This window comes from Carcharhinus amblyrhynchos, chromosome 6, assembly GCF_965287045.1.
Source record: "Carcharhinus amblyrhynchos chromosome 6, sCarAmb.v2.hapA, whole genome shotgun sequence".
NCBI lineage: Eukaryota > Metazoa > Chordata > Chondrichthyes > Carcharhiniformes > Carcharhinidae > Carcharhinus > Carcharhinus amblyrhynchos.
Window position 1 is genome coordinate 41,733,239 of NC_137329.1, and position 26,764 is coordinate 41,760,002.

The window sequence follows — 26,764 nt, forward strand, 5'->3', positions numbered from 1 at the left end:
TATGAAGAGAAATTGACAAGAATGGGAAGTGATCTCATTGAAACCTACAAAATATTTAAAGGGGTAGACAGGATAGATGCAGGTAAGATGCTTCCATTGGTTAAGCACAATGGAATCTAGGGAGACCATTTTAAATTAAGGGGGGAGCCACTAAGAACTGAGATTAGGATGCAAATTTTCCTGTCGCGCCCACCATAGGAGTCGGAGCGTGTGAGGGTAAACCATGTAAGGCCTATTGACCTCAGGCAGGATTTTCCGGTTTCAGAGTGAGCGCAGCCAGAAAGTTCTGCCCTAGGAAGATTTGTTTTATTCAGAAGGTTGTAAATCTTTGGAATTCTCTAACCCAGCAGGCTGTGAAAGTACAGAGATTGACAGTTTTCTAGATACCAATGGCATGAAGAGATATGGGGATGGTGTGATGTGGGTGGAGAGGCATAGAAGTGGATGATCAGCCATGATTGTATTGAATGGCAGAGCAGGCTCGTTGGGCTGAATGGGCTCCTATGTTCCTATAATTTTAGTCATAATATGCTGATACTATTGAGAACATCGTAACTATGGCCCAGTTTCTGCTGCGATAATGAAACTGTCAGCATTTACTGTCATTGCTCCACTGGAACTGACAACAACTTCAGGAGTGGAACTTTCCTGTCCCGCCTGCCATGGGAATCATAGCAGGTGGGTAAGGACTATGCAAAGGTCCATTGATCTCAGGCAGGACTTTTGGGGCAAGGGTGGCTGAAAATCCCACTCAAAGTTTTTGTATATGTGTAGAATAATGTGGAAATCAAGATTAGGTTCCTCCATGGGATGCAGTGCAATGGTTCCCACAGATTACGATCTCAGTTTGGCAGAAACATACACTCTTACAATGTTAGTGCCACTGTAACAGTATTTGATGAAGTTACATCTTGATGAATGAAGTGTATCTGGAATTTTAAGGGCACACTTCATAATTATAAGTAATTATGTAAGCACACTCACTGGCCCTAAAAAGCTAATTTTAAATTTTTGGGCTTTTTTTAAATCATGATTTTAAAACCAAAATTTTTTAATTAAAAAAAGGTCTATCTTAATCTAATCATAGTCATACATTTCACTATCTGAAGATTCAAAAGTGAAGGGATTAAATGCTTCTAGCTCCTTGCTTTGCTGTGAATATTTCAATGTGATGGGTCCCTTACCTGCCTGCTGACATCACTACTGCACATCTCTTGAACTTGACAGCAGAGTTAAACTGATGGTGGGAATAGGAAGAACACACCATAGAGTTTGCAGATCTTTGTGGGCAGTTTTCTCAGTGGCAAGCGCCCTCGGCTTTGGCTTTTACTGCAAACTCTGGGCTTACGTTTCTGCAAGGTATCAACTGAGCTGTGTTTGCTTTCCTTAACTCTGTCTACAATAAGTAGTCCAAACTAAAATGATCTTGATTTCTGGTTTGTTTTAGAATCATCCCTCTGGCACAAGGTACAAGTTTGTGGTAACCGGCCACGGCAAGTACGAGAAGGTTGCCGTTTCTGACGATTAGCACGGTACCAATGCAAATAGTCAATCAAGTGAGTTCTGTCTGTTTGTGATGATGGGAAATAAGTGTGCGATGGCTTTGGGCAGGGTTTTAAAACTTGGAGTGATCACTTTGGATCAGGCCAAGACACTAAGGTAGTGGCAGTTAGCCTGAGGTAATCTTAATACAGCTGCCTTTTTTTAATGTATATTACAAGAGGAAGTTTTATGGTCTAGAATTGAACCGATAATTCAATGCAAGGTATAAGCATGCCAAGAGTATAAAACAATTTGAATTGATGCAGAATGATCCTTGGCTGCCCTTCATTTTAAATCAAATATTTTCAGAGCACTTCCTGCTAATCTGAACATTTGCATGCCTGTGAATTCCAGTTTGTGTGGATAGGGAGCAGCCTAGAGCTGGTAGTAGACCTTTGGTTTGCTCGCCAATTTCACTATACCGGTACAGGTCTTAAATTGGTACTTGTAATATAATAGTCTTGCAGATCTCCCTTAATGCTCAGGAGCACTATGTTGGCTTCAAGGATTCAGAGAGGAGAGAGCTGGTAGAGTAATAGACTTCCTAGATGACTTCATTACCATTTGTAAATTTGCCTGGTGTAATGTTTGCATTAGTGCTAGTGACATCTTGTGGCCCAACATCAATGTTGTACCAATCATTATTTAAATTATTTGCAAGGTTGTCCAATTTTGAAGCATTAGACCATAAGATTTAGGAGCAGGATTATGCCATTCGACCCATCAGGTCTGCTCCAAAATTCAGTCATGGCTGATAAGTTTCTCAACCCCATTCTTCTACTCCATAACCTCTGATCCCCTTACCAATCAAAAACTTATCTATCTCTATCTTAAATATACTCGATGACCTTGCCTCCGCAGCCTTCTCTGCCATGAATTCCTTTGATTCATCATCCTCTGGCTGAAGAAGTTCCTCCTCATCTCCATTCTAAGGGGTCATCCCTTTATTCTGAGGCTGTGTCCTCGGCCCTTGTCTCACCTATTAATGGAAACATCTTCCCCATGTCCACTCTTTCCAATCCATTAAGTATTCTGTAAATTTCAATGAAATAACCCCTCATTCTTCTTAACTCCATTGAGTCTTTGACCCATTTCAGAGTGTGTGGGTGGCGGGAGTCAGTTGGCTAGAGAGTGATGCATGATGATGCCAAGGGTGACGGTTCAATCCCTGTACTGACTGAGGTAGATCTTTGAGGCTATTGCCTTGCTCGAGTGTGATTTCGTGGGCTGAAGCCATCATTAGCAAGTGTCAGACAATGAGGACACTACCTGGAGAGAGAGAAAATAATTATGTCTCACTTCAATTATAATTTGTATAGTTAGTAACCTGAATGTCAATGCTATTGGTATGATGGGTCAGGTATGTTATGCGGTAATCAACCTTGTGTATAGATCAGTGCTATTTGGAGCATATTTCCCATATAGCCAATGATAGCATGTGTTGGTCGAAGCACTATAAAACATTTTTAGCTATCATTTTCAGTGACTCCTTCTGCTTTCCAATTACATTGATTAAAATCCATTGCTCTGAAAGATTTCATTTGAAATCAGGGTCATTTTTGAGATGTTAAATAAAAGTATGTCTCACTGAGTGTTATTCTTCAGTTTATTTCTGTGCTGCTCAGAGGCCAGTCTTTTAGATCTCTTTTAGTAACATGTGGCCTCAATATAAATAATCTAAACAAGTAAACAAACAGCTACCTGTAGTTTTGTCCTCCTGATAGTTCTCCAGTGATCTCTGATTCAAAGCATGAATACATGAACACGAAGGGAAGACAAGATTAGAGCCTAGACCCAATTTGAATTTGAGCTGTGTCTGGATTGTAATGTTGGGGATATTCAGGTCTGCATTTTTTTTTTCTGTTAATAAGAAATAGGAACAGGAGTAGGTCATTCAGCCCTCTAGCCTATTCCACCGTTTATTAAGAGCATGGCTGATCTAACATTCACTGAGTCACCCCCAACTTTTCAAGACTTGTCCAAAGATGTGCAGGTTAGGTGGATTGGGTGTGCTAAATTGCCCCTTAGTATCCTAAGATGTGTAGGTTAGGGGGGGGTAAATATGTGGGGTTATGGAGGTAGAGCCTGAATAAGATGCTCTGTCAGAGCTTCGATGCAGACGTGATGAGCCGATTGGCCTCTTCCTGCAGCGCAGGGATTCTATGTTGCTCTGCTTTCCTGAATGTTTGCACGTGTGGGAAACCTGAACTGGTGAAGATGAGAGACCTACCTGGGGCAAATTTGGCCAAGGTATCCCCTCCATACAACCAGTCCAAATGTGCTCACTCCACTGGTGAACATTGTCTTGAACGTGCAGAATCAGAAAATTGAAATGGTTTGTAGAATTATATACTGCAGCAGCTGGTGGAATTTGAATTCAGTTAATAAATGTGGAATATAAAGCCTGGGTAGGTTTTCCCACTGCGGAGACACCTCAATAGCGATTTACATACCTTGCCTGTGCCATTGATGGGGAGCCCACAGCAGGAGGGATGGGTCATGTCCAGCTGAAATCACCCCTCAACACCCCCTCCCACTGCAGGTTCCCCACCCATGGCACACATAAGGAATATACATCACCAGTGAGGTGCATCCGCAGTGGGAAAACCTACTCAAGCTGGGGAATTCCAGCCCTAGTCTCAATAGGGATGACCATGAAACCATTACCATTAAAACCCATCTGGTTCACTAATGTCCTTTGCGAAAGGAAATATGCAATCAACAGCCAACTACAGCAATGTGGTTGACTCTTAACTGCTCTCTGAAATGGCCTAGCAAGCCACTCAGTTCAAGGGCAATAAGGATGGGCAACAAATGCTGGTCTTGCCAGTGTACCCACATCCCTTTAAAAAATGCCCCATTATTAGTCTGGTGTCTTGGCATGAATAAATCCAAACTGATGGAATGAAAGAGTCCTCTCTGTGGTTCATAGGAATTCTACACGAAATGTGGGGGAAATGGAAATCTCACACTCGTGTCGATTTGGTTCAGAGTACCCTTGGGCCCTCTTCACATTTCTCCTCTCTTTCATAAGTCTCTTGCAAACTTAACTTCATCACTCATGCATTTGATCATCTCTCTTAAATTATTTCATTGGATGGTGGCATTGTGGTAATGGACTAGTACCCAGAGAGCCAGGTTAATGTTCTGGAGCTACCCCACCTGGCAATAAGTGGAATTTAAATTCAATCTTGAATTGAAAGTTTTATTGCTGAGTCTAGCTATCATTAATTCTGGATCACTAATGTCTATCAAGGAAGGAAATCTGCTGTCCTTACCTGGTCTGGCCAACATGAGATGCCAGAACCACACCCACATAGTTGTCTCGTAAATGCTCTCAAGGGCAATTAGGGATGGCTATAAATGTTGGAATTGTAAACCCCACATACCCATGAAAAAATATTAAAAATTAACACTTACAGAATGTACAAAATCATGGAATGCCAAGTTTTCCCTGCTCTGGAGTCACAACCTGTAGATTGGGAGGAACCATTGCACAGCACTGAATTCCTGACATTACCAAGTACCAACATTAAATTTTCACAACTCCCCATAACCTGCTGTGGGGCATTGCAAGTTTTCACAGTCCTGGCCGTAAAAAAAATGCATGTATTTGGAAATGGATTGAAAGGTCCCTTTGAATGCTTGTCTTGGTGCCCTGCTATAACTTTCCTGTTTTCATTGTCATAACCATCGATATTTTGTCTTTGGGACCATAGCCCTAAAAGAGAATTTGATCAGAAAGAGGGAGAAGGGAGGGGTGTTTTAATTTGAATAAGTACAACAACTTGCATTAAAAAGAATAACTAAAATGTAGAACAAAGAACAGCACAGGAAGCAGGCCCTTTGGCCCCACAAGCTCGCGCTGCCCATTTTAACACTCTGTGAGTGCCTTATTCAAGTCCTTCATCAATTGTCGACGTTCTTGTCTACCTCTAGTGGACTCCACAATAAAGGGGTGCAATTTAGGGAATTATATGTGCGCCAGATTAAGGGAGATCCCATTCGGGGACAATTTATTGACACCAATCAGCCTAAAAAGCACGTTTTTGGGATGTGGGAGGAAACCGGAGCACCCGGGGAAAACCCACACAAGCACAGGGAGAATGTGCAAACTCCCACAGACACCGACCCAAGCCAGAGATCCAATCCGGGTCCCTGTAACTGCACAGCAAACAGTGATAGTCACTGAGCTGTCGTGTTGCCCGTCAATTGGTCCAGTTTAAGCGTACACTAACGGACGTGAAGCACTAGGCAGCTCTCAAAGCAACATCCAAGAGCAACCCTCACACAGCCCATCGCGTGTATGCCCCTTGTTGGCCAGCAAGGCGGACCGAATCACCTGAGGATGTAAAAATACATCAATAAACGAATAGAAAAGTGCTCCATAGCATTTGACAGAAACATGAAGAAAACACTGGGAAAAAGCCATGGGGATCTGCTATGTGTGACTCTTTAAGATAGTGGATCCTGTGGAGTTAACACCGAATGCCTTTGATATCTTTCCTGCTTCTGGCTGGCAACTCCTGTTAAAGCTCAGTTGCAGCTAGGAATTGAGCCCCAAGTGATTTGAAGTCTTTTCTTTTGTCTGAGGTGCAGAATTAATAAGAGTGCTGACTCCTAATTCACATCTGGATAATTTCAAATAAAACTTTATTTACATTACATCCACAAATTAGAATAATTGAGCAGAAGCTGGTTCATTTTGTTTATAATTAGAATAAAAACTCAACTAAATATTTTACAGTGCCAGAAAAATAAAATAGTCCGATACAACTTTCTGGTCAAGTTCTCTCGATGTATTTCTCATTCTGGATAGTCATTGAATGTCTCTGTGTTGAAATATCTGTCATTCTGATGTTCTTGACAGTCCAGCTCCAAGTAACAGGTTTCCTTCCAGTGCTCGGTTATCTGCTTCTTCTCCTGACTAAGGATGTTTGAAAATCTGTTATATTAATGAGTAACTTTAAGATTTTCAATTAATTTCACCACAGGGAACTACAGAAAAAACTATTACTTTAGAAAATCAGGGATAGCTCAGTGGATAGCATTGCTGCCTCTCAGCACCTGGGAACTGAGTTCAATTCCAACCTTGGGTGACTGTCTTGTGTGGAGTTTGCACGTTCTCCTGGTATCTGCTTGAATTTCCTCCGTGTTCTGGTTTCCTTCTACAGTCCAAAGATGCACAGGTTAGGTAGATTGGCCATGCTAAATTGCCTCTCTGTTTCAGAGGGATTAACAGGGTTACGAGGATAGGGATAGATGGGATTGTTGTCACTGCAGGTCCAATGGGCCGAATGGCTCCTTCTGCACTGTAGGGATTCTATGATTCTATTATATCTTGATCTGTTTAACAATGAACCATGTCCATAGCCTTATTTCTTTAACAAATGTGGAGCAAATTTGTTAATGGAAACTTCCCCCTTATCTCAGTCTGCTTTGCAGGTCTTTTTGATATAGAGGGGAGATATTTTCGGGTAACAATGAGTGAGATTTACACACTGCAACAACTTCAGATCTCATCCAAAACTCCAGGATGAATGTCCAGACAGTTCAGTTGACCCATCAACCAGACCATTATTTCTGTTCAAATTTTTTTTAAAAAGCCCATCAAAACGATAGCCATGAACAATCAGATAATCTCCTATTACAGTGCCAGTAGATCAAATGACAAGCTAAGTCTACTCCGTTCAGCTGGTGGTCAATGGTTGGAAATGATCTCTTGACAAGAGTTTCTTTCTCCTTTTTGCAGTTTTCAGTTGTTGCTGGTAAAATGTCATGCAGCCCTGCAGAGATTTTATTTTTTGTTGATTTGCCATTAGCTTGAAGCTCATTTTTTGCACATTCTAGGACAAAACCATTGAGCTCTATTTAACCTCTGGCGTGCATCTTTTCATGAGTTAACAGACCAAAATTACAAAACAATAATTTCCACAATGTAACAAAAATAAAGCTCTGCATGAGAAAAGAAATACCTCAGAACGTTTGTCCCGGACACCGTGCAGAATAATGGTTACCTGAGTGTTCACGATAGTTTTAACACTACTGCAAATGGTTACACCCAACCATGGGCCTTCCTCCAGAGAAAACATATTCTTAGTTCACGTTGAAGCTAATCCCCCAACCTAAAACAGTTTGTTTGTTTCTTTTGTGCAACTTGAAATGACAGTGAAGACATTTTAGATGGTTTACACATCCCAGACTCAGTGGCGCCACATACAAGATAAGGTGTGGGTTCACTGCTTGACTAGAATTGCTAGTGCGTGAATCAGGCATGAGGCAGTCAGGAAGATGTGCCTTCACATGATCATATCATTCCCAAATTATACTTCATTGGCTGCAAAGTATAGAATCATACAGTGGAGAAGGAGGCCATTTGGCCCATCAGGTCTGCACTGGCCACAATCCCACCCAGGCCCTATCCCCATAACCCCTTACATTTGCCCTAGCTAGTCTCCCTGACACTAAGGGGCAATTTAGCAGGACCAATCTACCTAACCCGCATATCTTTGGGCTGTGGGAGGAAACCAGAACACCCGGAGGAAACCCATGCAGACACGGGGAGAATTTGTAAACTCTGCACAGACAATGACTCAAGCCAGGAATCAAACCCGGGTGCCTAGCACTGTAAGGCAGCAGTGCTAACCAGTGTACCACTAAGCCACCCTGAGTGTTTGGGATGTCCTCGGGTTGTGTGCAGAAGTTGTGTAAACTGAATTATAAACGTAAGTCTTTCAAAGCCCTGCAGTCATCGTTGGGTTTTACCGTGCATCTGCCCTTGTTGTACTTATCTCAAGGCGCGTTCTCTTATTTTACCCCTACATAAAATACTAACTTGAGCAAATTATTGGCTGTATATTAATAGACTGCATTTAAATGTTTTTTTATGTAAAATAATGAACCCCTGAAAATGCTTTTCACACCAGAATCTGATCAAGAGTGATTGATGAGTTTAGTTTAGTGAATACTTGGGTTTGATTTACAGGCTATAATCTAAGTACACAGTTTGTGTGGATAGTCATATAACGATCCCTGAGTGTAAGTTACAGACTGGAATCTAATTGGATGGTTTAGATATTATTCTAAAATCTGAAAACTTAATTTATAACTGCTGTCAGACGTTTTCATGGGGTCAAGTAAGAGGAAGACACACCAGAAGAATTTTACACTGTGCACCATTAGAATTGGAAAATGAGGCACTCAACAGTTGAAATATTTTTCTAGTTCCCCCACCCTTTGGAAACCTGATGCCCACTTAATGCAAATTTTGGGCAAGCCCATAAAGGGCAGCCTGCAATCCCACCTGAACCAGGTGAAAGTCTATTTTTACCAGGCACTACCAAAACACTGTTGCTGGCTGCTCAGTGGGCTCTGCTATTTGTTACCATGCACCCAGAATAGTGTTCATATATAATGTATGTTAAATAAAGTGCCTGTTGTATGGGTGGAGTAGCTTTACAATAGAAGATTCCTATGATAGGTTAGTACAAGAGGGTAGATAGTGACTTGAGTTCAAATCTAGCCTCGAATTCTCAGAGAAATGTGATCTCTGAAGTCCACAAACAACTTACTAGCCAACAGAAAGTAAGGGGTGCCAATAATTAATGACCCAAAAACGGAAATCAGTACCACACTGTTAACACTGAGTTCAAAACTTCAATTGCAGTAATAGACAGCTACTTGTATGCACAATAAGCATCTGTTAGATTAATTTGAGTTCCCAGCTCAGAGCAAGGGGTCTGCTGTTTGCATATTTAGAATTGACCATATTAAATGGTAGCAGATCCTATGCAACATCATGCAGCAGCAATGTGGAATTTGATGATGAAAGATCTATTTAAAGTGCTATTTAGTCCTTTTAGATAGCCTCTTATGGGATAGGCAGCGTACTTTCCAAAGCTTCCTAAAAGACTTAAGTTTAATTTATTTTTCAAACAACCTGTGAATGAATTATTGTTGGTCTGGTTCTAGTCACTTTCTAATTAATGAATAGTACACATTGAATGAATTGAAGTAGGAAGTGGCAACTCATGAACTCCAATGTTATGCCCCGAGAAAGAAATAGGTTGGCAAGGGACAGAGTTGAACTAAAGCAAATGGAAACAAAATTCAATGTTTAGCATGCAATACATAGCATAATATTTTATCAGATCTCTAGCTACACCTCAGTATGGAAGCAAGGATTAGGGTGACATGGTGGCACAGTGGTTTGTGCTGCTGCCTCACAGCCCCAAGGACCCGGGTTCAATTCTGGCCTTGGGTCATTGTCTGTGTGGAGTTTGCACATTCTCCCCATGTCAATGTGGGTTTCCTCTAGGTGCTCCGGTTTCCTCGCACAATCCAAAGATGTGCAGGTTAGGTTGATTGGTCGTGCCAAATTGCCCCTTAATGCCCCAAGATGTGTAGGTTGAGGGGGATTAGCAGAGTAAATGCATAGGGTTACGGGGATGGGGGTTGGGTGGGATTGTTGCAGGCTCAATGGACCAAATGGCTTCTTTCTGCACTGTAGGGATTCTATGATTTGATATTGAAATTCATGTAACCATTTATTCCACTGCAAAGTTAACCTGAAAAATAATATGTAAATTGAGGGGCTTGCATAGTAAAACTGAGTGTCCACTCCTTAAATATAAAAGCGAAGTGAAAAATATTATTTTCTTGGGTAATTTAATGTGAGTAACACAGTTTTTGTTTAAGGAATCTAGGATCCCAGAGTGCACACTCTGTACTCTTCCATCTATAATTTTCCACCTATACTTAACAGAGGCATCATCAATCTGGGCTGGGCAGTCTTTCCATCTTTAACACAGTCCTTCTTGGAATGGTCTCACTGAGCAATTAGCTGGCTTCTCAATTGTGTCCCTTACCTATTGTTCAAGCTAAAGCAAATATTGAGAGCAAGTGATCCTGAAGAGAGGAACTGGGTTGACAGAGATGGGTGATACAAAAATTAGGAGAGTTTTGAGGCCATTTATTTTCTCAGAATAAGCCCAATCGTTGAACAGTTTGGCTTTTGTCCCAAGGAAGTTGGTAGTATGGATGGATTTGTGATGATATCACTGCTGATCAAAATACACTGGATTCAGAATTTCTCTTTTTGCTTCCTGTAGGGATATCTTAAATGAATCTGTGAGTATCTTTATTCTCTAACAATGCTCAATGTTTCATCAGGAACACCATATAGTAATCTTCTTCACAAATAAGTTTATGAAGTTGCTATATTTGTGGTGATCAGAGCAATTATTACTTAATGTTAGTTACCAGTTCCACTAAGTGACCCAAGTAACTAAAAAAAAGAAATACAGATGGCTTCCATTTGGCTTATATCACGCACTTAGGTGAGTGCTGGGAAGCTGGATGGACACAGTAAAAAGTCTGACAACACCAGGTTTTAGTCCAACCGATTTATTTGATAGTAAACACACAAGCTTTCGGGTTAGTCCCTTCATCAGGTGAATGGAGAGTTCTGGCCTCAGACAGAGCATATAAAGCACAGACAGTTTACAGATTACTGATTAGAATGCGAATCTTTACACCTAACCTGCTGTTCAAGTCTTGAAGTGGCTGACAATGTGAGTGGAAGGAGCAATGATCACAGGTTAAAGAGATGTGTATTGTCTCCAGACAGTACAGTGAGTGAGGTTTTGCAAACCCAGGCAAGTGTTGGGGGTTACAGATAGTGCGACATGAACCCAAGATCCTTGTTGAGACCATCCACACGTGTGTGGAACTTGGCTATCAGACGCTACGACAACGGATGAATGAACATCGCTCGACAATCACCAGGCAAGACTGCTCCCTTCCTGTTGGCGAACACTTCAGTGGTCACGGGCATTCAGCCTCTGACCTTCGGGTAAGCATTCTCCAAGGCGGCCTTCACGACACACGACAGCGCAGAGTCGCTGAGCAGAGACTGATAGCCAAGTTCCACACACATGAGGACGGTCTCAACAAGGATCTTGGGTTCATGTCGCACTATCTGTAACCCCCATGACTTGCCTGGGTTTGCAAAACCTCACTTACTGTACTGTCTGGAGACAATACACATCTCTGTAACCTGTGATCAGTGCTCCTTCCACTCACATTGTCGGCCACTTCAAGACTTGAACAGCAGGTTAGGTGTAAAGATTCGCATTCTAATCAGTAATCTGTAAACTGTCTGTGCTTTATATGCTCTGTCTGAGGCCAGAACTCTCCATTCACCTGATGAAGGGACTAACCCGAAAGCTTGTGCGTTTACTATCAAATAAATTGGTTGGACTAAAACCTGGTGTTGTCAGACTTTTTACTGTGTTTACCCCAGTCCAACGCCGGCATATCCACATCAAAGCTGGGTGGAAACAGTAAGCACTGGAAGTAGACAACAGGGCAGTCAGCGTTTTAAGAAATGAAAGCTTAGTCGATCAAATAGTTCTTATTTCTAATGGAAATGCTTGCTGTAAAATATCAATCTATTTTCTGCCCTTTCTGCCTTCCCTGTACAGTATCAATGTAGTAATATCACATTATCAAAGATTCCCATATAATTCAGATGTCAGTGGTGGATTTTAACTTTTGGAGGTAGTAAATAATGGAAAATATTGTATTGATTATGCAGCAGCCAATCCAATCTTTACTCATAATTAAAATTTTTCCAGTCCTGGTAACATCGTTCTAAATTACTTTTGTACCCTCTCCAGTAATCAGGCTGATCCGATATTGCCCATTTAACACTGTCACTGAACACTAATTAGGTCACAGCCAGAATTTTTTTATTTTTTGATTCCCAGGATGTGGGCGTCACTGGCTAGTCCAGCATTTATTGCCCATCTCTAATTGTCCTTGAGAATGTGGTGGTAAGCTGCCTTCTTGAATTGCTGGTATCGGTACAGTTACAGTGCTGTTCGGAAGGGAGTTCCAGGAATTTGACCCAGTAACAGTGAAGCAACGGCGATATATTTCCAAGTTAGGTTGCTGGCTGTGCATTGTTTGGGTTGCTGCATTACAGGTAGGCTGCAATTGCACTCGAGAAGGTGCAGAGGTAATGGCCAAGAATGTTACCAGGATTGGAGAAGTTTTATTATGGTGTGAAGATGCTGTCATTGGACTGGGGTGAACACACAAGTTAAAGTACAACAGGTTTATTTGGAATCACAATCCTTCGGAGTGTTGCTCCTTCCAACCATTATTTTGCAAATGTCTTTCTCTTTACATGCCGTGTTTATGAAACCTACCTCTCTGCTCACCTGATGAAGGAGCAGCGCTTCGAAAGCTCATGATTCCAAGTAAACCTGTTGGACTTTAACCTGGTGTTGTGAGAAGTTTTATAATAGAGAAAGATTGGATTGGCTGCAATACAGGAATAGTTTAAGAAAAAGAATGAGGCAGTGTGAGTTTCTACATGCTGATGATTTAAGCACAGTCATAATCATGCAAGGAATGCTGGCTGTTCATCTGACCTGACTGCTTGAAATTGTTGCTTAGCACAAAGTTAGGAAACCTGGAATTTGCCAACTCTCTCATCTCGCCAATAACTTATTTAAAATATATTTATGTTGTGGTGCTCATAGATGCAGAGTCATGTGAGGCATGAAACCATCAGCTTCCAGAATAATTTTTGAGCAACTTCAGCTAGACATCATAAAACCTAACACAACCTTGGCATAATGAATCCTAGAAATGGCACAGAAGGAGCTATTTGGCCCATCGTGTACATGTTAAGAGATATTATTTCCTCCCTAAGTCTCTAGCTCTGTTTTCTCCATTAAGATGCTCCTTAAAACCTACCTCTTTGACCATGGTCATCTGGTCTAATGCTCCCTTAAGCACCACAGTATCAATTTACTTTTTTGACAACACCCAAATGACTTGTCTTGGGACATTTTGCTACATTAAAGCTGCTATAGAAATGCATATTGTGGTTGATATTCATAGAATCCTAGAAATGTACCACACAGAGGGTTATTCAGCCCATCATGTCAGTGTCCAAATATCGAAGAGCCAATCAACCTGACCCTGTGTTCCAGTTCTTGGTCCATAACCTTGTAGGTTATAGCAGTTCAAATGCACGTCCCAGTCTTTTTAAATGTGTTTGAGGGTTTTTGCTTTTGAAACCTTGTCTGGCCGTGAGTTCCATACTCCTACGAAGCTGCTGAGGAAAGCAATTCTCCAAGATGCCCCTCTAATCCCTCTACCAAGGGACTCTGGTCATTGACTTTTCTATTAATGGAAATGTGTATTTCCTATCCACTCTATTTAGCCCCTCACACAATATTATACATCTCAATTAAATCTATCCTCAACCGCCACTGTCCAAAGAGAACAACCCTTCTCTTTTCTCTGAGCTAAAGTTTTCCAGTCCTGGCAACATCCTCGGAAACCACCTCCATAGCCTCTCTAGCGCGATCAACGGTTTTGCAGTGTGGTAGCCATACTTGTGTACACAGTACTTCAGCTGTGACCTAACTACTGTTTTGTACCGTTCTAGCATTACCTCCCTGCTCTTATATTCCACATCTCATCTAATGCAGGAAAATTTCCCTTCTTAACCACTTACTTTCTGCTGCTACTTTCGGGGAACTGTGCATATGCATACTAAGGTCCCTTTATACTTGGCACTGAGATGTCATATCTGGTCATATCAGAAATCAATTCCTGGTTGAACTATAGAATCTCATTGGTACAGAACTGTGCAATTCAATTGATATTGAACTGTGAACACTTAGTGCCGAATTTAAGAAAGATGAAAAGTATTACGTGAAAAGAAATTTGAAGCTATAATGGGTGTGTGTTTTTTGAAAAATCCTCAATTGATGTGGTTCAAAGTACTAATGCTGAATTGAAATGCCCCTGTGCAATCTGGCACATACCATAGACCTCTCTAATGGCCATCCTTGGCAAAAGCCTCTTGTACCAAGGAAGGTTCATCAGATTAATGTCTTGCTTTTAATGTCTTTCTTTTGGGCGGAATTTTCCCAACCCACCCACCACAGGAATTGTAGCAGACGGAACACTGATCATGCAAAGGACGGTTGATCTTGGGTGGAAATTTTTGATCTTGGGATGAACATGCAGGAAAATCTCGCCCTTTAAGTCAACTTTGAATCTTCATGCATTGGCTTACCTTGTCTTTTTAAGTCAATCAAATTACCAGTCTTTTAATTATTCTTCTTTTAAGCAATCAGAATACATCCACATACCAGTTAAACCACTAATTCATGATACACCGATTAATAGATTATAGCAAGCTAAACATTAGTTCACAAAAGCAGAACTTGTTTGAAATTACAGTTTATTACTTTCTGTAACACTATTATATGCGTAAGAGTTTAAAGTAGTAATAAAAAAACTATTTAGTATTGGCAGTATAGATACTACTCTATATGTGTATTTCTTGTTCTTCCAACAGTGCAATGACTATTGGATGTCAGTTGCTTACTTTGCTTTGCTAGCTGTATGTTCAACTTATTTCTTTTTGTTTTATTTGCCAACCTTTAGCAGTCCGGTTGAAATCCTTAAGTTCTTCATCATCAATAGCTTTGCGATGCAACCCTGACTCAATCAGTGAGTTACTCATCTTCTTCAGGGGCCTTTCAGCCGCTTCTTTTAATTTCCTAGCATCAAATCGAGGTCTGAAGAGCAGAAGGGGCAGACGGCTAATGAATGGTGGAGTTGCCTGCTGCATTTGCTTGGGGCTGTCTACATTTGACCCCTGTTCACTTTCCACGTTCCCTTTAGCAGCAAACATTTGAAATAGCACAGCATCCCACATCTTATTAGCGCGTGATCCTTTTGCCTTTTGCAACCCTGATTTCCTGTCCTGTGTTTTGTCTTCATTCTGTTCTTGTGATGCTGACTGTGATTGCTCTGGTTCTGGCTCTGGGAACTTTGGTGGCTCCTCTTCCACTACCATGTGCTTCTTGAGTCGAGCCCAACCACTGGTCTTGAGTTGAAGAGGCTTAGCTTTTTCCATGGGCTTCAGCTGCTGTTCTTCTTTAGGAAATGACTTGGCCCTTTCTTGGTCAGCTGGCTCAACAACTGCATCAGATGGTCTGGATTCAGATTCTGCTTTGTTATTCAGTGTGCTGGTCACCTCTGTATGAAGGATTTCTACTTTAACAGTACCACTGCCAACTGTGAGAGCATCATTTTCAAGGGTACTGTCAACCTTTTTGGCAAGAATTTCTTGAAGACCCTCATTTCTGAGAGTCTTTGCTCCTGATGCGTCATAGGTGGGGGTCTTTGCCCTTGGAGCGTCATAGGTGGGGGTCTTTGCCCTTGGAGCTTCGTAGGTGGGAGTCTTTGCCCCTGAGGCTTCGTAGGTGGGAGTCTTTGCCCTTGGGGGTTCGTAGGTGGGAGTCTTTGCCCTTGGGGGTTCGTAGGTGGGAGTCTTTGCCCTTGGGGGTTCGTAGGTGGGAGTCTTTGCACTTGGGGGTTCGTACGTGGGAGTCTTTGCACTTGGGGGTTCGTAGGTGGGAGTCTTTGCACTTGGGGGTTCGTAGGTGGGAGTCTTTGCACTTGGGGGTTCGTAGGTGGGAGTCTTTGCACTTGGGGGTTCGTAGGTGGGAGTCTTTGCACTTGGGGGTTCGTAGGTGGGAGTCTTTGCCCTTGGGGGTTCATAGGTGGGAGTCTTTGCCCTTGGGGGTTCATACATGGGGGTCTTTGCCCTTAGAGCATCATAGATGGGTGTCTTTGCCTTTGGAGCTTCATAGATGGGGACCTTTGACCATGGAGTTTCGTAGGTGGGGGTCTTTGCTCTTGGAGTGTTGGGAAAGGTTTCCAGATAAGGTTCGTTGGTAGGTATCTTTGCTCTGTAAGTTGCGAACACAGGACCTGCAGCACTAGTCACATCAGTGCTGGGGCCATTGACACCAAAAATGTTAGCAATATTAACTTCAGGAACATGAGCTTTAAATGTAACCGATTCAACTGTGGAAACATTTGCTAAGGGGACCTCTGTGCCAGGCCATGATTTTTGTGTGTAAAAACCTGGAGAAGACTGTGCTGGTATTGTAAATTTGGGCAAGTCTTTGCTGGCTGGTTGAATGTTTGGAATGGAGAGTGTCTTTTCAGGAACAATGGGCTGTGGCAGTTTTCTGATTGCTTGGTTCTGCTGTTCAGCTGGTGACTCTGGGGTATTGATTTTAATTTTCGGAAGAATTTCGATTTTGCCTTTGTAGAACGATTTCTGTGCAGGGTACGGACTTGAAACATGTGCACGGGCCATTATTACAGGACTTTGTCTATAAGACGGCAGAGCTAATCCTGATATTTTGTAAGATTGGAGGGATCGTGGAGATCGAGAACGGTGCTCACCGCGTTCTAGATCAGCACCAGCTTCGCTAACAGGAGACAGACTAGAACGGAAAGGTTTAGATAAGTAAGAGTGAGACTTATCTGATGTATCCACAGGCTGTAAATATGCTTGTGCAGCTTTCCGCTTTGCAGCCTTCTTCAAGATTTTTTGTAACTTGATATTGTCCTTGTCTGGCTTTGGTGCCAGAGGTGGTGGTGGCTTTGGGCTGGGCGGTGCATAGTGACTGGTAGCTGGTAGAGTTGTTACAGCCATTAACATTTTAATTCCCTGAAATGAAATGAAATGAAAATTTCAATTCCACTGGTGGTTTTATTTCTCGAAGCAAACCCCGTTGACATTAAGCATTATTGTCAGTTCGATAATGGTCAAGCTTATTAATCCAGAAACTCAGTTGATGTTCTGGGGACCTAGGTTCGAGTCCCCCCATGGCAGATGGTGGTATTTGAATTCAATAAAAACATCTGGAATTTAGAATTTACCATGAAACCATTGTCAATTATCAGAAAAACCCATCTAGTTCATTAATGTCCTTTAGGGAAGGAAATCTGCTGTCCTTATCTGGTCAGGCCTACGTGTGACTCCAGAACCACAGCAATGTGGTTGATTCTCAACTGCCCTCCAAGAGCAAGTAGGGATGGGCAGTAAGTGCTGGCCAGCCAGCGACGCCCATGTCCCATGAATAAACAAGAATTCTTAGCAATGGAGCCTGATTTCATGATAGGTCCTCTCTGATGACCTAATTGGATGAACTAACTTGATGGGCAAAATGCGCAATTCCTCTTCCTATGTTCCTGAGTTTAGTTACTTCAGAGAGATTTACACCTTTTCTTTCAACATGAAACTTTACCCATTCAAATGCTAATCCTATCAGTCATTCATTTCCACTAATCTTGTGTAGCTTATGAATCTGTTCTCAGCCAAGGTCCAATGTGCCCTGTCTCATATTGTCCAAGGAACTAGAGGCGGTAGATCTGATAGTTATCCCCCAAATGACTTAACATCATAATTAACCATGATTGTGGAATAGTCCACATATTCATTATCCTCTTGACATGACTAATGAAGTCAATATTTCATTATCAGACTATTGTAAAAGGCACAGCACAATGGAAAGATACCAAGGTGGTGAGATTAATTCTGGACTGTTCTGAAAAGAACCAGGCAGGGGGCATTGGACTGAATGGTGTAATCCACTTCCATGTTTGCTACTGGACACATTTTCACAGCAGAACTTATCATTTATGCCTCTTAATAATCAAGCTTCTGGGCTGAAGGGACAATGTTTGTGATGGTACGAAGTAGTGGGAGCAGCTTAATTTTAAAATCCTTTTAGAGGACAGAAATAGCCCTTGATTGGTGTACGAAGCAATAGGAGGGAAAACTTGAGCGTGAATACCTCCTGAAGAAGATGAGGTTTTAAACGATGCAGTTGCTTAACTTAACTGGAGTCGGCCTAGTTGCAATGTATGGCGGTTGACAGTTGTTGAACAGATTTTCGGGCATAGTAACTGTCTGTTGATTTAATTTGCTCCACAGGCGGTATGTATGTAAGGTGAGCTGCAAGCAGGAAGGATCATTACTTCTAACCTTAGAATAATTTAGAGGGCTCGTTCTTAACAGAATGCAAAGTCAGCAATTCTTTTCCCCTTCACGTTCCCCTCCCCAGAGTTCAACCAGAATCAGATACAGTTACACCATGTTTGCCAGAAAAGCAGCACAGATTGCAAGCCTGCAACCTTCAATATTACTAACACGAACAGATAGAAGCTGCGTCTTTATTGATCAGTTGTGCAGTGACAGGCTTCTTCGTGGCAATCCACTAATTACTGATTAGGTCTACATAACTTTATGAAGAACATCAAGGCCTTGGAGAAAGTGCAAAAAGATCTATCTTAATGATAAAACCGATAAGAATTCAAGTTATGTGGCAAAATGAGAGACATTTGGATTTTTCTCCTTGAAGCAGGGTAGCTTAAGGGGAAATTTAATCAAAGTGCTCAAGATTCTGAGGAATTTCTATAGCGTAAGTCAAAGGAAAGAACTTTTCCTGTCAGGGGAGCCGATAGATGAAGGACACAGATTTAAGATCGTTGGCAAACTAACAAGAAGATAGATTTTTTTTCTTATTTGTTCATGGGACAAGGGCATCGCTGGCTGGTCAGCGTTTATTACCCATCCCTAGTTGCCCTTGGAGGGCAGTTAAGAGTCAACCATGTTGCTGTGGCTCTGGAGTCACTTGTAGGCCAGACCTGATAAGGGCAGATTTCCTTCCCCAAAAGGACACTGGGTTTTTCCAACAATCAAGAATGGTTTCATGGTCATCATGAGATTCTTAATTCTAGATTTTTTTAAAAAATTGAATTCAAATTCCACCGTCTGCCGTGGCAGGAATCAAACCTGAATCCCCAGAACATTAGCTGAGTTTCTGGATTAATAGTCTAGTGATAAAACAACAGGCCATCACCTCCCCCGAAAGATACAAAGGTTTTTAACCCAGCATGTTATTATGATCTGGAAGTCGCTGCCTGAAAGGGTGGAGGAAGTAGATTCAATACCAACTTTCAAAGATCTATTGGGTATTCCATTGAAAAGGAAAAGAAAAAAGGAAGGACTGCAGGAAAGTAAGATTGATTCAATAGCTTTTCAAAGTGCTGACACCTCCACAGACCGAATGGCCTCTGTACTGCATAATTCCATGATGTAACATCAATGCTTGACGCAAAATGTTTTCCAACTGTGACCATACTGAAGGCCACAGTTCTTGTTTAATGATGTAGAAAGAAAGTTTTGCATTTACAACATTTCATCATATTGCAAAAGTGCTTTGTGTACAAGTAATTCCTTTGAGGTAGAACAACTGTCGTCATGGTGCAGCCAACATTTGCTACCATTTTGTACACACAATCTTGTGACTAACCAGTTTTTTTTTATTTGAAAGAATTGAATACCTGAGCTAATGGATGGCACAGTGGTTAACACCAGGGACCTTGGTTCAGGGACTGTCTATGTGGAGTATGCACGTTTTCCCTGTGTCTGCGCTGGTTTACTCTGGGTGCTCCACTTTCCTCCCACAGTCCAAAAATGTGCAGATTAGGTTGATTGGCCATGCTAAATTGCCCCTTAGTGTCAAGGGGACCAATACTGTAAATATGTGGGGTTACAGGAATAGGACTTGGGTGGAATTGTTAGCGGTGCAGGCTCGATGGCCCGAATGGCCTCCTTCTGCACTGTAGGGATTCTGTGAGCTGCCATGCACAATAGTGCAGAAGGTTATGTTCTTTACAGGCTGGAGTTAGGATGCCTTGTTGAGAAAAAAATGAAGGAAACTTCACTTTGTATCTGAGCCTTTTATACTTGATGCAGGAATAGTTATGCGGACTCTCAGCTAACGCTAATGTCATTCATCTTGATGAGTAGAAAAAAATTGTGCTAAAACATAATGTAAGTATTTAATAAGTTCCCTTTCTTTCATTCTCAGCTGCAGTTGAACATTATAATAAAGGATATTGAAGAACTGGAGCCAACACATGGACCAAGAGCTGTCGAGCTTATTAATTTTATGTATTAATTTTTGTTTACCTATAAATCAGTTATTCTTGCTTATATCATCACTGTTATGTCTTTCCCTCTGATACTGCAGTAGTTTTAGCCGAGTATATGTAATTGAAGAATAGAACCAGTTCTCTAAACGGTTGTGCCATGGACACATCAAATACTTGGCCCGAAAACCTCCAACCGCTGCAGCGAATGGAGTTTTGGCTGAGTGCCAAATCCTCTGTTCTAGCTAGCAGCGGGGTAGCCACAGACGAGATTGGAGAATCCCGCTCCAGGGCAGAGAAACCCTAATTCAATAGACCCCACCTGATTGCTGCAGTTCAGTACAGTCAAGACTCCTCAATTAGATAAACCAGGAGCATTGTTTTCCTATTGGTCCCAGATCTGGTTGCAAGATGGGGGAGTAAGAAAACATCAGTAAACGCCAAACATTAATTTCTGCCCTGGAACAGTAGAACTCTATAACATGTATACGCCCCACAACAAAAAGGGTTGCCACTGAACAACTGAATCCTTTTAAACAAATGCCTATGCAGCGCAAACATTTTAAATCTAACTTCACATGAGCCAATATATTAATGCAAAGCTTGAGCAATATTGGAATACCTCCCACTCACTCTCCTGCCTAAGTGCATGTTAGATAACTTCACGCCCACCCAATTTATGTTACATGCTTTGTGTTAATACAGTTTGTTCAGGATGACTGATTTACTGGCATCAGAATATCCATAAGAGGCTTTCTCTTCCTTCAGTCCTCTGCATGCAAAAACTTGGTCAAACAATAAATATTTTAAAGCAAGCAAAAAAGTGAGCAAAATTCTGTGGATGCTAGAATCTGAAACAAGAACAGAGGATGCTGGAAAAGCTCAGCAGGTCTGCCAACATCCAGCAGGAGAGAAACAAGGAATTTTACTGCCACGCCTGCCCCACAATTGGGCGTGGCTCGCAGAACAGAATTCTTCATTGGCCTTGGGTGGGATTTTACGAGCCTCACCGAACAAGGTCGTAAAATACCAGCCTACGTTTCAGACTCTTCTTCAGAAAATATTATAAAGCAATTCAGTGGCTCAGATTACTCTTCAAATTGCATAATTGTTTTGGTGCATTTGTCATCCTTTAACTCTCACCTGCATGAATTAGATTTGGCTTTGAGCTCTCATGAGACCCCATATTTTATAGGGTTATTAAGCACAGAAGGTGGTCATTCAGCCCATCAGATCTGTGCTGTGTGTAGTTTCCTGAAGAAAATGGGAGTAATCAAATGTGGCTTGTAGCAAAAGTAACAATAAATAACAAAAGCAATATTCAGACAGCACTCTCAGCAATCAGCTGACAAGGTTTGGAGAGGATAAGAATAAAAATGGTTTACTGGAGTGCCTGATGTCAATCCAAAAGATTCAGTGGCATCTACTCGATGAAAGGGTATGGTCCAATTTCAAAATTGTGGGAATATGTGGTGAAATGGGAGCTGGAGTGTTACTCTATGACAATGGAATAATATGTACATATGAAAAACAGACAAGAAGCAAAATAATTGTAAATTCGTATGTCACTTAAGAGATTTGGTTCATAGTTTTGATCTTGCACCTTCTCTCCGTTCGGAATCATTGTTGGTTTATTGCCCACTTGAGTATGAGTTGGGTTTCAATAAACAGCAGACAGTACCAATTATAATTCAGTTATATTACAGTTTTCATTGGAGAACGGTTTAGACTTTATTACAATGTATACTGTATTGTGCAATTTAGTTGCTAAAATGCCTAAATTGAATAGCAAATCATCTCGTATGGGTGAGAGATAATTCCACTTATTCCAGCTCATCCAGATAAAAAGAACCCAGCTTCCACCATTTTAGAATCTTACATGACATTTTGCCTTTTGCTATTTTATCTGGACATCTATTGCATGTGTTGATTATTCCTTCTGTGGAAAAAAACTTACTTGTATTAATCTTAAATGTGCCTTTCACAAACTTGAATCTCTGCCAACTTGTCCTGACACAGTGTAACTTGAACTTTTGCTCCAGACTTAACTTTCCATGTCTACTTATTAACACTTGCAACTCTTTATCAAGTCCCTTCTTGGTTACCTGCATAGCTCAAGATGTGACAGCCTTTTCTCATTATTGTTTGAGGCTGCATTGTCCAGCGAGTTGCCCGGAAGCTTTTAAAATTTCATCCTATGAGCAATGCTTGAGCTATCAGTATATGAAAAGCCTGCAACCCTTGTGTTTAAACAGCCACCAACTCATTAATGACTTGGAGGAACAGAGAGCCATATACAAGTTTTATGAAGACATGATTGGGTGGCACAGTAAGTAAGGTAGATGGACGCAGAAAGTTGCAAAGGAGTATTGATTGATTAAGTACAGAAGTCATAAAGCTAAACAGATCTTTAAAGAATGTCGGCTATTATTTCAAGGAGGCTGGAATATAAAAGGATGACCCAGTTGTATAAAGTTCTGGTTGAATGCTGGTTTTAATTCTAGGCACTACACCTCAGGAAAGATTTTTTGACTTTTGAGAGGGTGTAGTGCCAAATCACTGGAATGATATTTCGGTTATAGGGGTTAACTTAGAAGGCAGATTGCACAGAGTAGACTTGTTGCCTTGGGTATGGAAGATTAAGGGATGGTCCAGTTGATTAAAGGATTTGACAGGGTAGATAGAGAGACACTATTCGCTCTGGTGGAGAAGCTCAAAACGAGAGCATAACCTCAACACTGAAGCTGGGCTGTCCATGGAGGATGGAAGAAAGCACTTAATCACACAGGGGTCGTGAAAGTCTGCCACACTCCCCTTCAAATGACCATCAGTCGTAGGAGCAGAATTAGGCCACTGACATTTGGTCAGTGGAGAAATTGAAAACTTGAAATCCAGATTTTTGTTTGGTGAGTTTATTTAAAGGACAAATGGAGGAGAAATTTGTTTGTGCAGTTGCTACACAGATTTATGTCAGTTCTTCGGAAGCAGGCAGTGCTGAATGCATAGTTTTCTTCATTGATGATATGCCCCTAGGAATTTGACGGAAGTTTGCCTAAGTGGCGCTAACCAATTTCTCTCTGTGGACTAAAGGTGAGTAAATGGAATTGTGGTGCAGATCAGCTGTAATTGAATTGAAAGGTGGGACAGGCGTGATTGACTGAATGGACTACTCCTGCTTCTGTAAGTCTCAAGCTGATGTTTGTTTAACTCCACTGCTGTGTGACATGATATTTGGCCATAATGTCCACTAGTAACTTGCTGGTGCCAATTGTCTAGTTAGACATGAAGAGATGCTTCCAGGCCAACTGGAAGCCATGCAGTCATTCTCCAGCCAGTAGTTTTCAGTAAGAAAAGCAAGAGAAAACATTGTTTTATGAAAATCCAGAGATTTGTTGTTTTAACATTTAACTGTAATGCAGTATCCTGTTTTACTATGCAACTGAGCTTGTATTGCTGTTTGCTACTGTTGTGCACATAATAAGATGTCTGTTTGGGGGAAAAAAATTGGATTTTCAATAACTATTGACATTTTTTATTAAATGTAATGTTTGACCTAATGTGTGTGGTCCTGCTCTTGTTATTTACAATCAAACAGTCTAATTTTGCACTGAATGGAATTTGCACAACAGAATCAGTTGTTGAATTCAGATACTTGTCTGGTCTAAACTGATTTGAAAAAGATTTTTTTAAAAACCTGACTGTAATAATCTGTTTGACTTGTGGTATTTGAGTGACATCTTGTGGCCTCACTATTCCAGTATGGTCTGTACAGTGAACAACACACCTTGGCATTGTGACAGAGAAGTAACTCCCTGGGTGAAATTTTCCCATCCCGCCTGCCAAGGGAATCGTAGCGGGCAGGACACGGACAATGCAAAAGTGCATTGGCTTTGGGTGGGAATTTCCAGCCTTGCAGTGAAGATGGCCGGAAAATCGCGCCTGTGTTAGTGGAATTGTGTATTTGTTGCTTTGATTTCCATTAGAAAATTCAAAAGCGAAGCACCATCTCAGATGGCAGCCTCTATTGCTGATGATTGAATAGAGTGTTATTCAATGGGTGGCACAGTGGTTAGCACTGCTGCCTCACAGCGCCAGGGACCCAGGTTCGATTCCCGGCTTGGGTCACTGTCTGTGTGGAGTTTGCACATTTTCCCCGTGTCTATGTGGGTTTCCTCCAAATGCTCCAGTTTCCTCCTACAGCCCAAAGATGTGGGGGGGTTAGATGGATTGGCCATGCTAAATTGTCCCTTAGTGTCAGGGGGGCTAGCTAGGGTACATACATGGAGTTATGGGGATAGGGCCTTGGTGGGATTGTGCTGGCTGAATGGCCTCCTGCACAGTAGGATTCTATGACCTCTATTGCAATTTGCAACACGGCAGGCTGTTTTGACCTGTCATGCCTGTTCTCATTCATTGAAAGGACGGTTGTGCTTAGTCCCATTGGGGCATTCCAGAGAGCAATGGAGAGTAGGGATTCAGGATATTTCTCCCGCCAGTTCCTACTGGAAGAATTCACAAGTCTAACTAACTCAGCAATATTCTTTTATGAACATCATAAGAAAGAAGAATATTATACTCAGCAATACCCAACAAATGAACATTAGCACAACGTTAATACTAAAGAGCCATAGCCATTTCACAATATAGCTTGCAACATAGATGACTCCACATCCACAGGAACAAGGCCGTATCATGCAGCACCAAATTTCATGAATTTCACTTGTGTGTGTGGTATAAATTGAGATTGAATAGGCATAATGAACTCTGCTTGAACAATACTGGGAGTTGAGAGCCAAAGGTCAGTCGATGAAGTCAACCCCTGGTGTATTTATTCGATACACATAGTCCAGGATTCTCCAACCTCGTCTGGCTGGGATTCTCCAGTCCTGCTGCTGTGAATGGAGATTTGGCTGAGCACCAAATTCTCCAATCTTGGTGACAGTCACTTCGAAGAATTCTGGCCAGATAATCTGATTATATCCAACTTGATTGGAAGATTCAAATACCTGATGATCTACTGATCAAGTTGGATAGCCACAAGCTTGTTAGATATAACCAAGGTCTGCTCTCCTTTTCTGACCCACTTGCATTGGACAATGGACAGTTTTGTAGTTCAGGTGTGCAGTGACACCATCAATCACTACGGGTGCAGGTTTAGTACAAGCCAGCTACACATAGACTCTCATCATTCTACCCTAAAATAGCTCTTATCAGGGGAAGGAGCAGTGCTCCAAAAGCTCATGATACCAAATAAACCTGTTGGACTTTAACCTGGTGTTGTGAGACTTCTTACTGCGCTCACCTCAGTCCAACGCCAACATCTCCATATCACGGCTACCACTGATATTGCAAACGGTCGGCTGAAAATGGAGAGGATCTCCAAGAAGTGACTCACCTGTTGAAGGAGCAGTGCTCCACAAGCTCATGACACCAAATAAATCTGTTGGACGTAAACCTGGTGTTGTGAGACTTTTTACTATACCAATAATGAGAACACCCTCAACTGCACCACTCTTTTTATTTCCCATTTCCAACACACTTTGATATTTCTGAATGAGATTGCCAGGTCATTGCTATACTGTAGGCAGTTTTGGGTTTTTGAGCCTACACCCCATTAAGATCAGAGCTAAAACTACCAAAACTTAAATGTTCTTACAGGCACGAGACAGGCAACTTTCATCCCCTCAACCTGGATCATAGTCTAAAAGGTTATAAAGATGGGATGCTAATATAAAGTGATGCTGGCAAACAACGTGTAATGCTATGTTAGAAGTGACAATGCCTCCTTGACCAGTTTATCACACTAGAATTAATCCAGTCAATTTCTCGTGCCAGTATTTAAACATCACACTACTAACCTAAATGCACTCTTGTGCATCGTAATTGCTCTGACAAGAGCATATTTATGTTTGGTTAAGGAATATTTATTATTTTTCAACCTTTACAAATACAACTTTTTTTTCCTTACCATTTGGTTAGACTATTACAACATGTAATGAAAGTTAATTCCAATTCTCCAGTGACAACTTGATGACACAGAATGGAAATCTCTACAAGTCTCCGGGATCCATGGGTTCAACAGGTCAGATCTAAAAGCAAAGACAGAAATAAATACCCTTGTGTAAAATATGCTGTCTGTTAAGTTGCTTCAAAGCATAAAAAGTATTTGCAGAAGGTGTATATTGGCCAGTAAAGCTTGATGCCAGCAATGGGGATAAGGCCTGGGTGGGATTGGTGTCAGTGCAGGCTTGATGGGCTGAATGGTCTCCTGCATTGTAGGGATTCTATAAATGTAAAGAGTAATATGGCAATTAAACAATGGGTGCATTTTTGAATTAATATTTAAAGCATGATATTGGTAAAGAAATATGCATGCTTTCCTTTGGTT

General features: G+C 41.5%; 2 protein-coding genes across 9 annotated transcripts in view; one reads left to right on the forward strand and one right to left on the reverse strand.

Annotated features, from left to right (window-relative positions):
* Positions 1-23,933, forward strand: part of lsp1a (lymphocyte specific protein 1 a) — a 346,256-nt gene extending 322,323 nt beyond the window's left edge. For both annotated transcript variants that reach the window (XM_080190298.1, XM_080190300.1), the window contains exons 13-14: positions 1,448-1,556; positions 20,316-23,933. In XM_080190298.1, coding sequence (XP_080046424.1) covers positions 1,448-1,528 — 81 coding nt within the window. In that variant the 3' untranslated portion in view covers positions 1,529-1,556; positions 20,316-23,933. The remainder of the gene's footprint in view (positions 1-1,447; positions 1,557-20,315) is intronic.
* Positions 6,178-26,764, reverse strand: part of prr33 (proline rich 33) — a 51,162-nt gene continuing 30,575 nt past the window's right edge. For 4 of the 7 annotated variants that reach the window (XM_080190290.1, XM_080190291.1, XM_080190292.1 and 1 more), the window contains 3 exons: positions 26,345-26,465; positions 15,013-17,104; positions 6,178-6,710 (listed from right to left, as the gene is read on the reverse strand). In XM_080190290.1, the coding sequence (XP_080046416.1) occupies positions 6,580-6,710; positions 15,013-17,104; positions 26,345-26,347 (2,226 nt within the window). In that variant the 5' untranslated portion in view covers positions 26,348-26,465 and the 3' untranslated portion in view covers positions 6,178-6,579. Of the gene's footprint in view, positions 6,711-14,795; positions 17,105-26,344; positions 26,466-26,764 lie in introns of those variants that run through there. The other 3 variants (XM_080190297.1, XM_080190295.1, XM_080190296.1) reach the window with 3 other exon arrangements.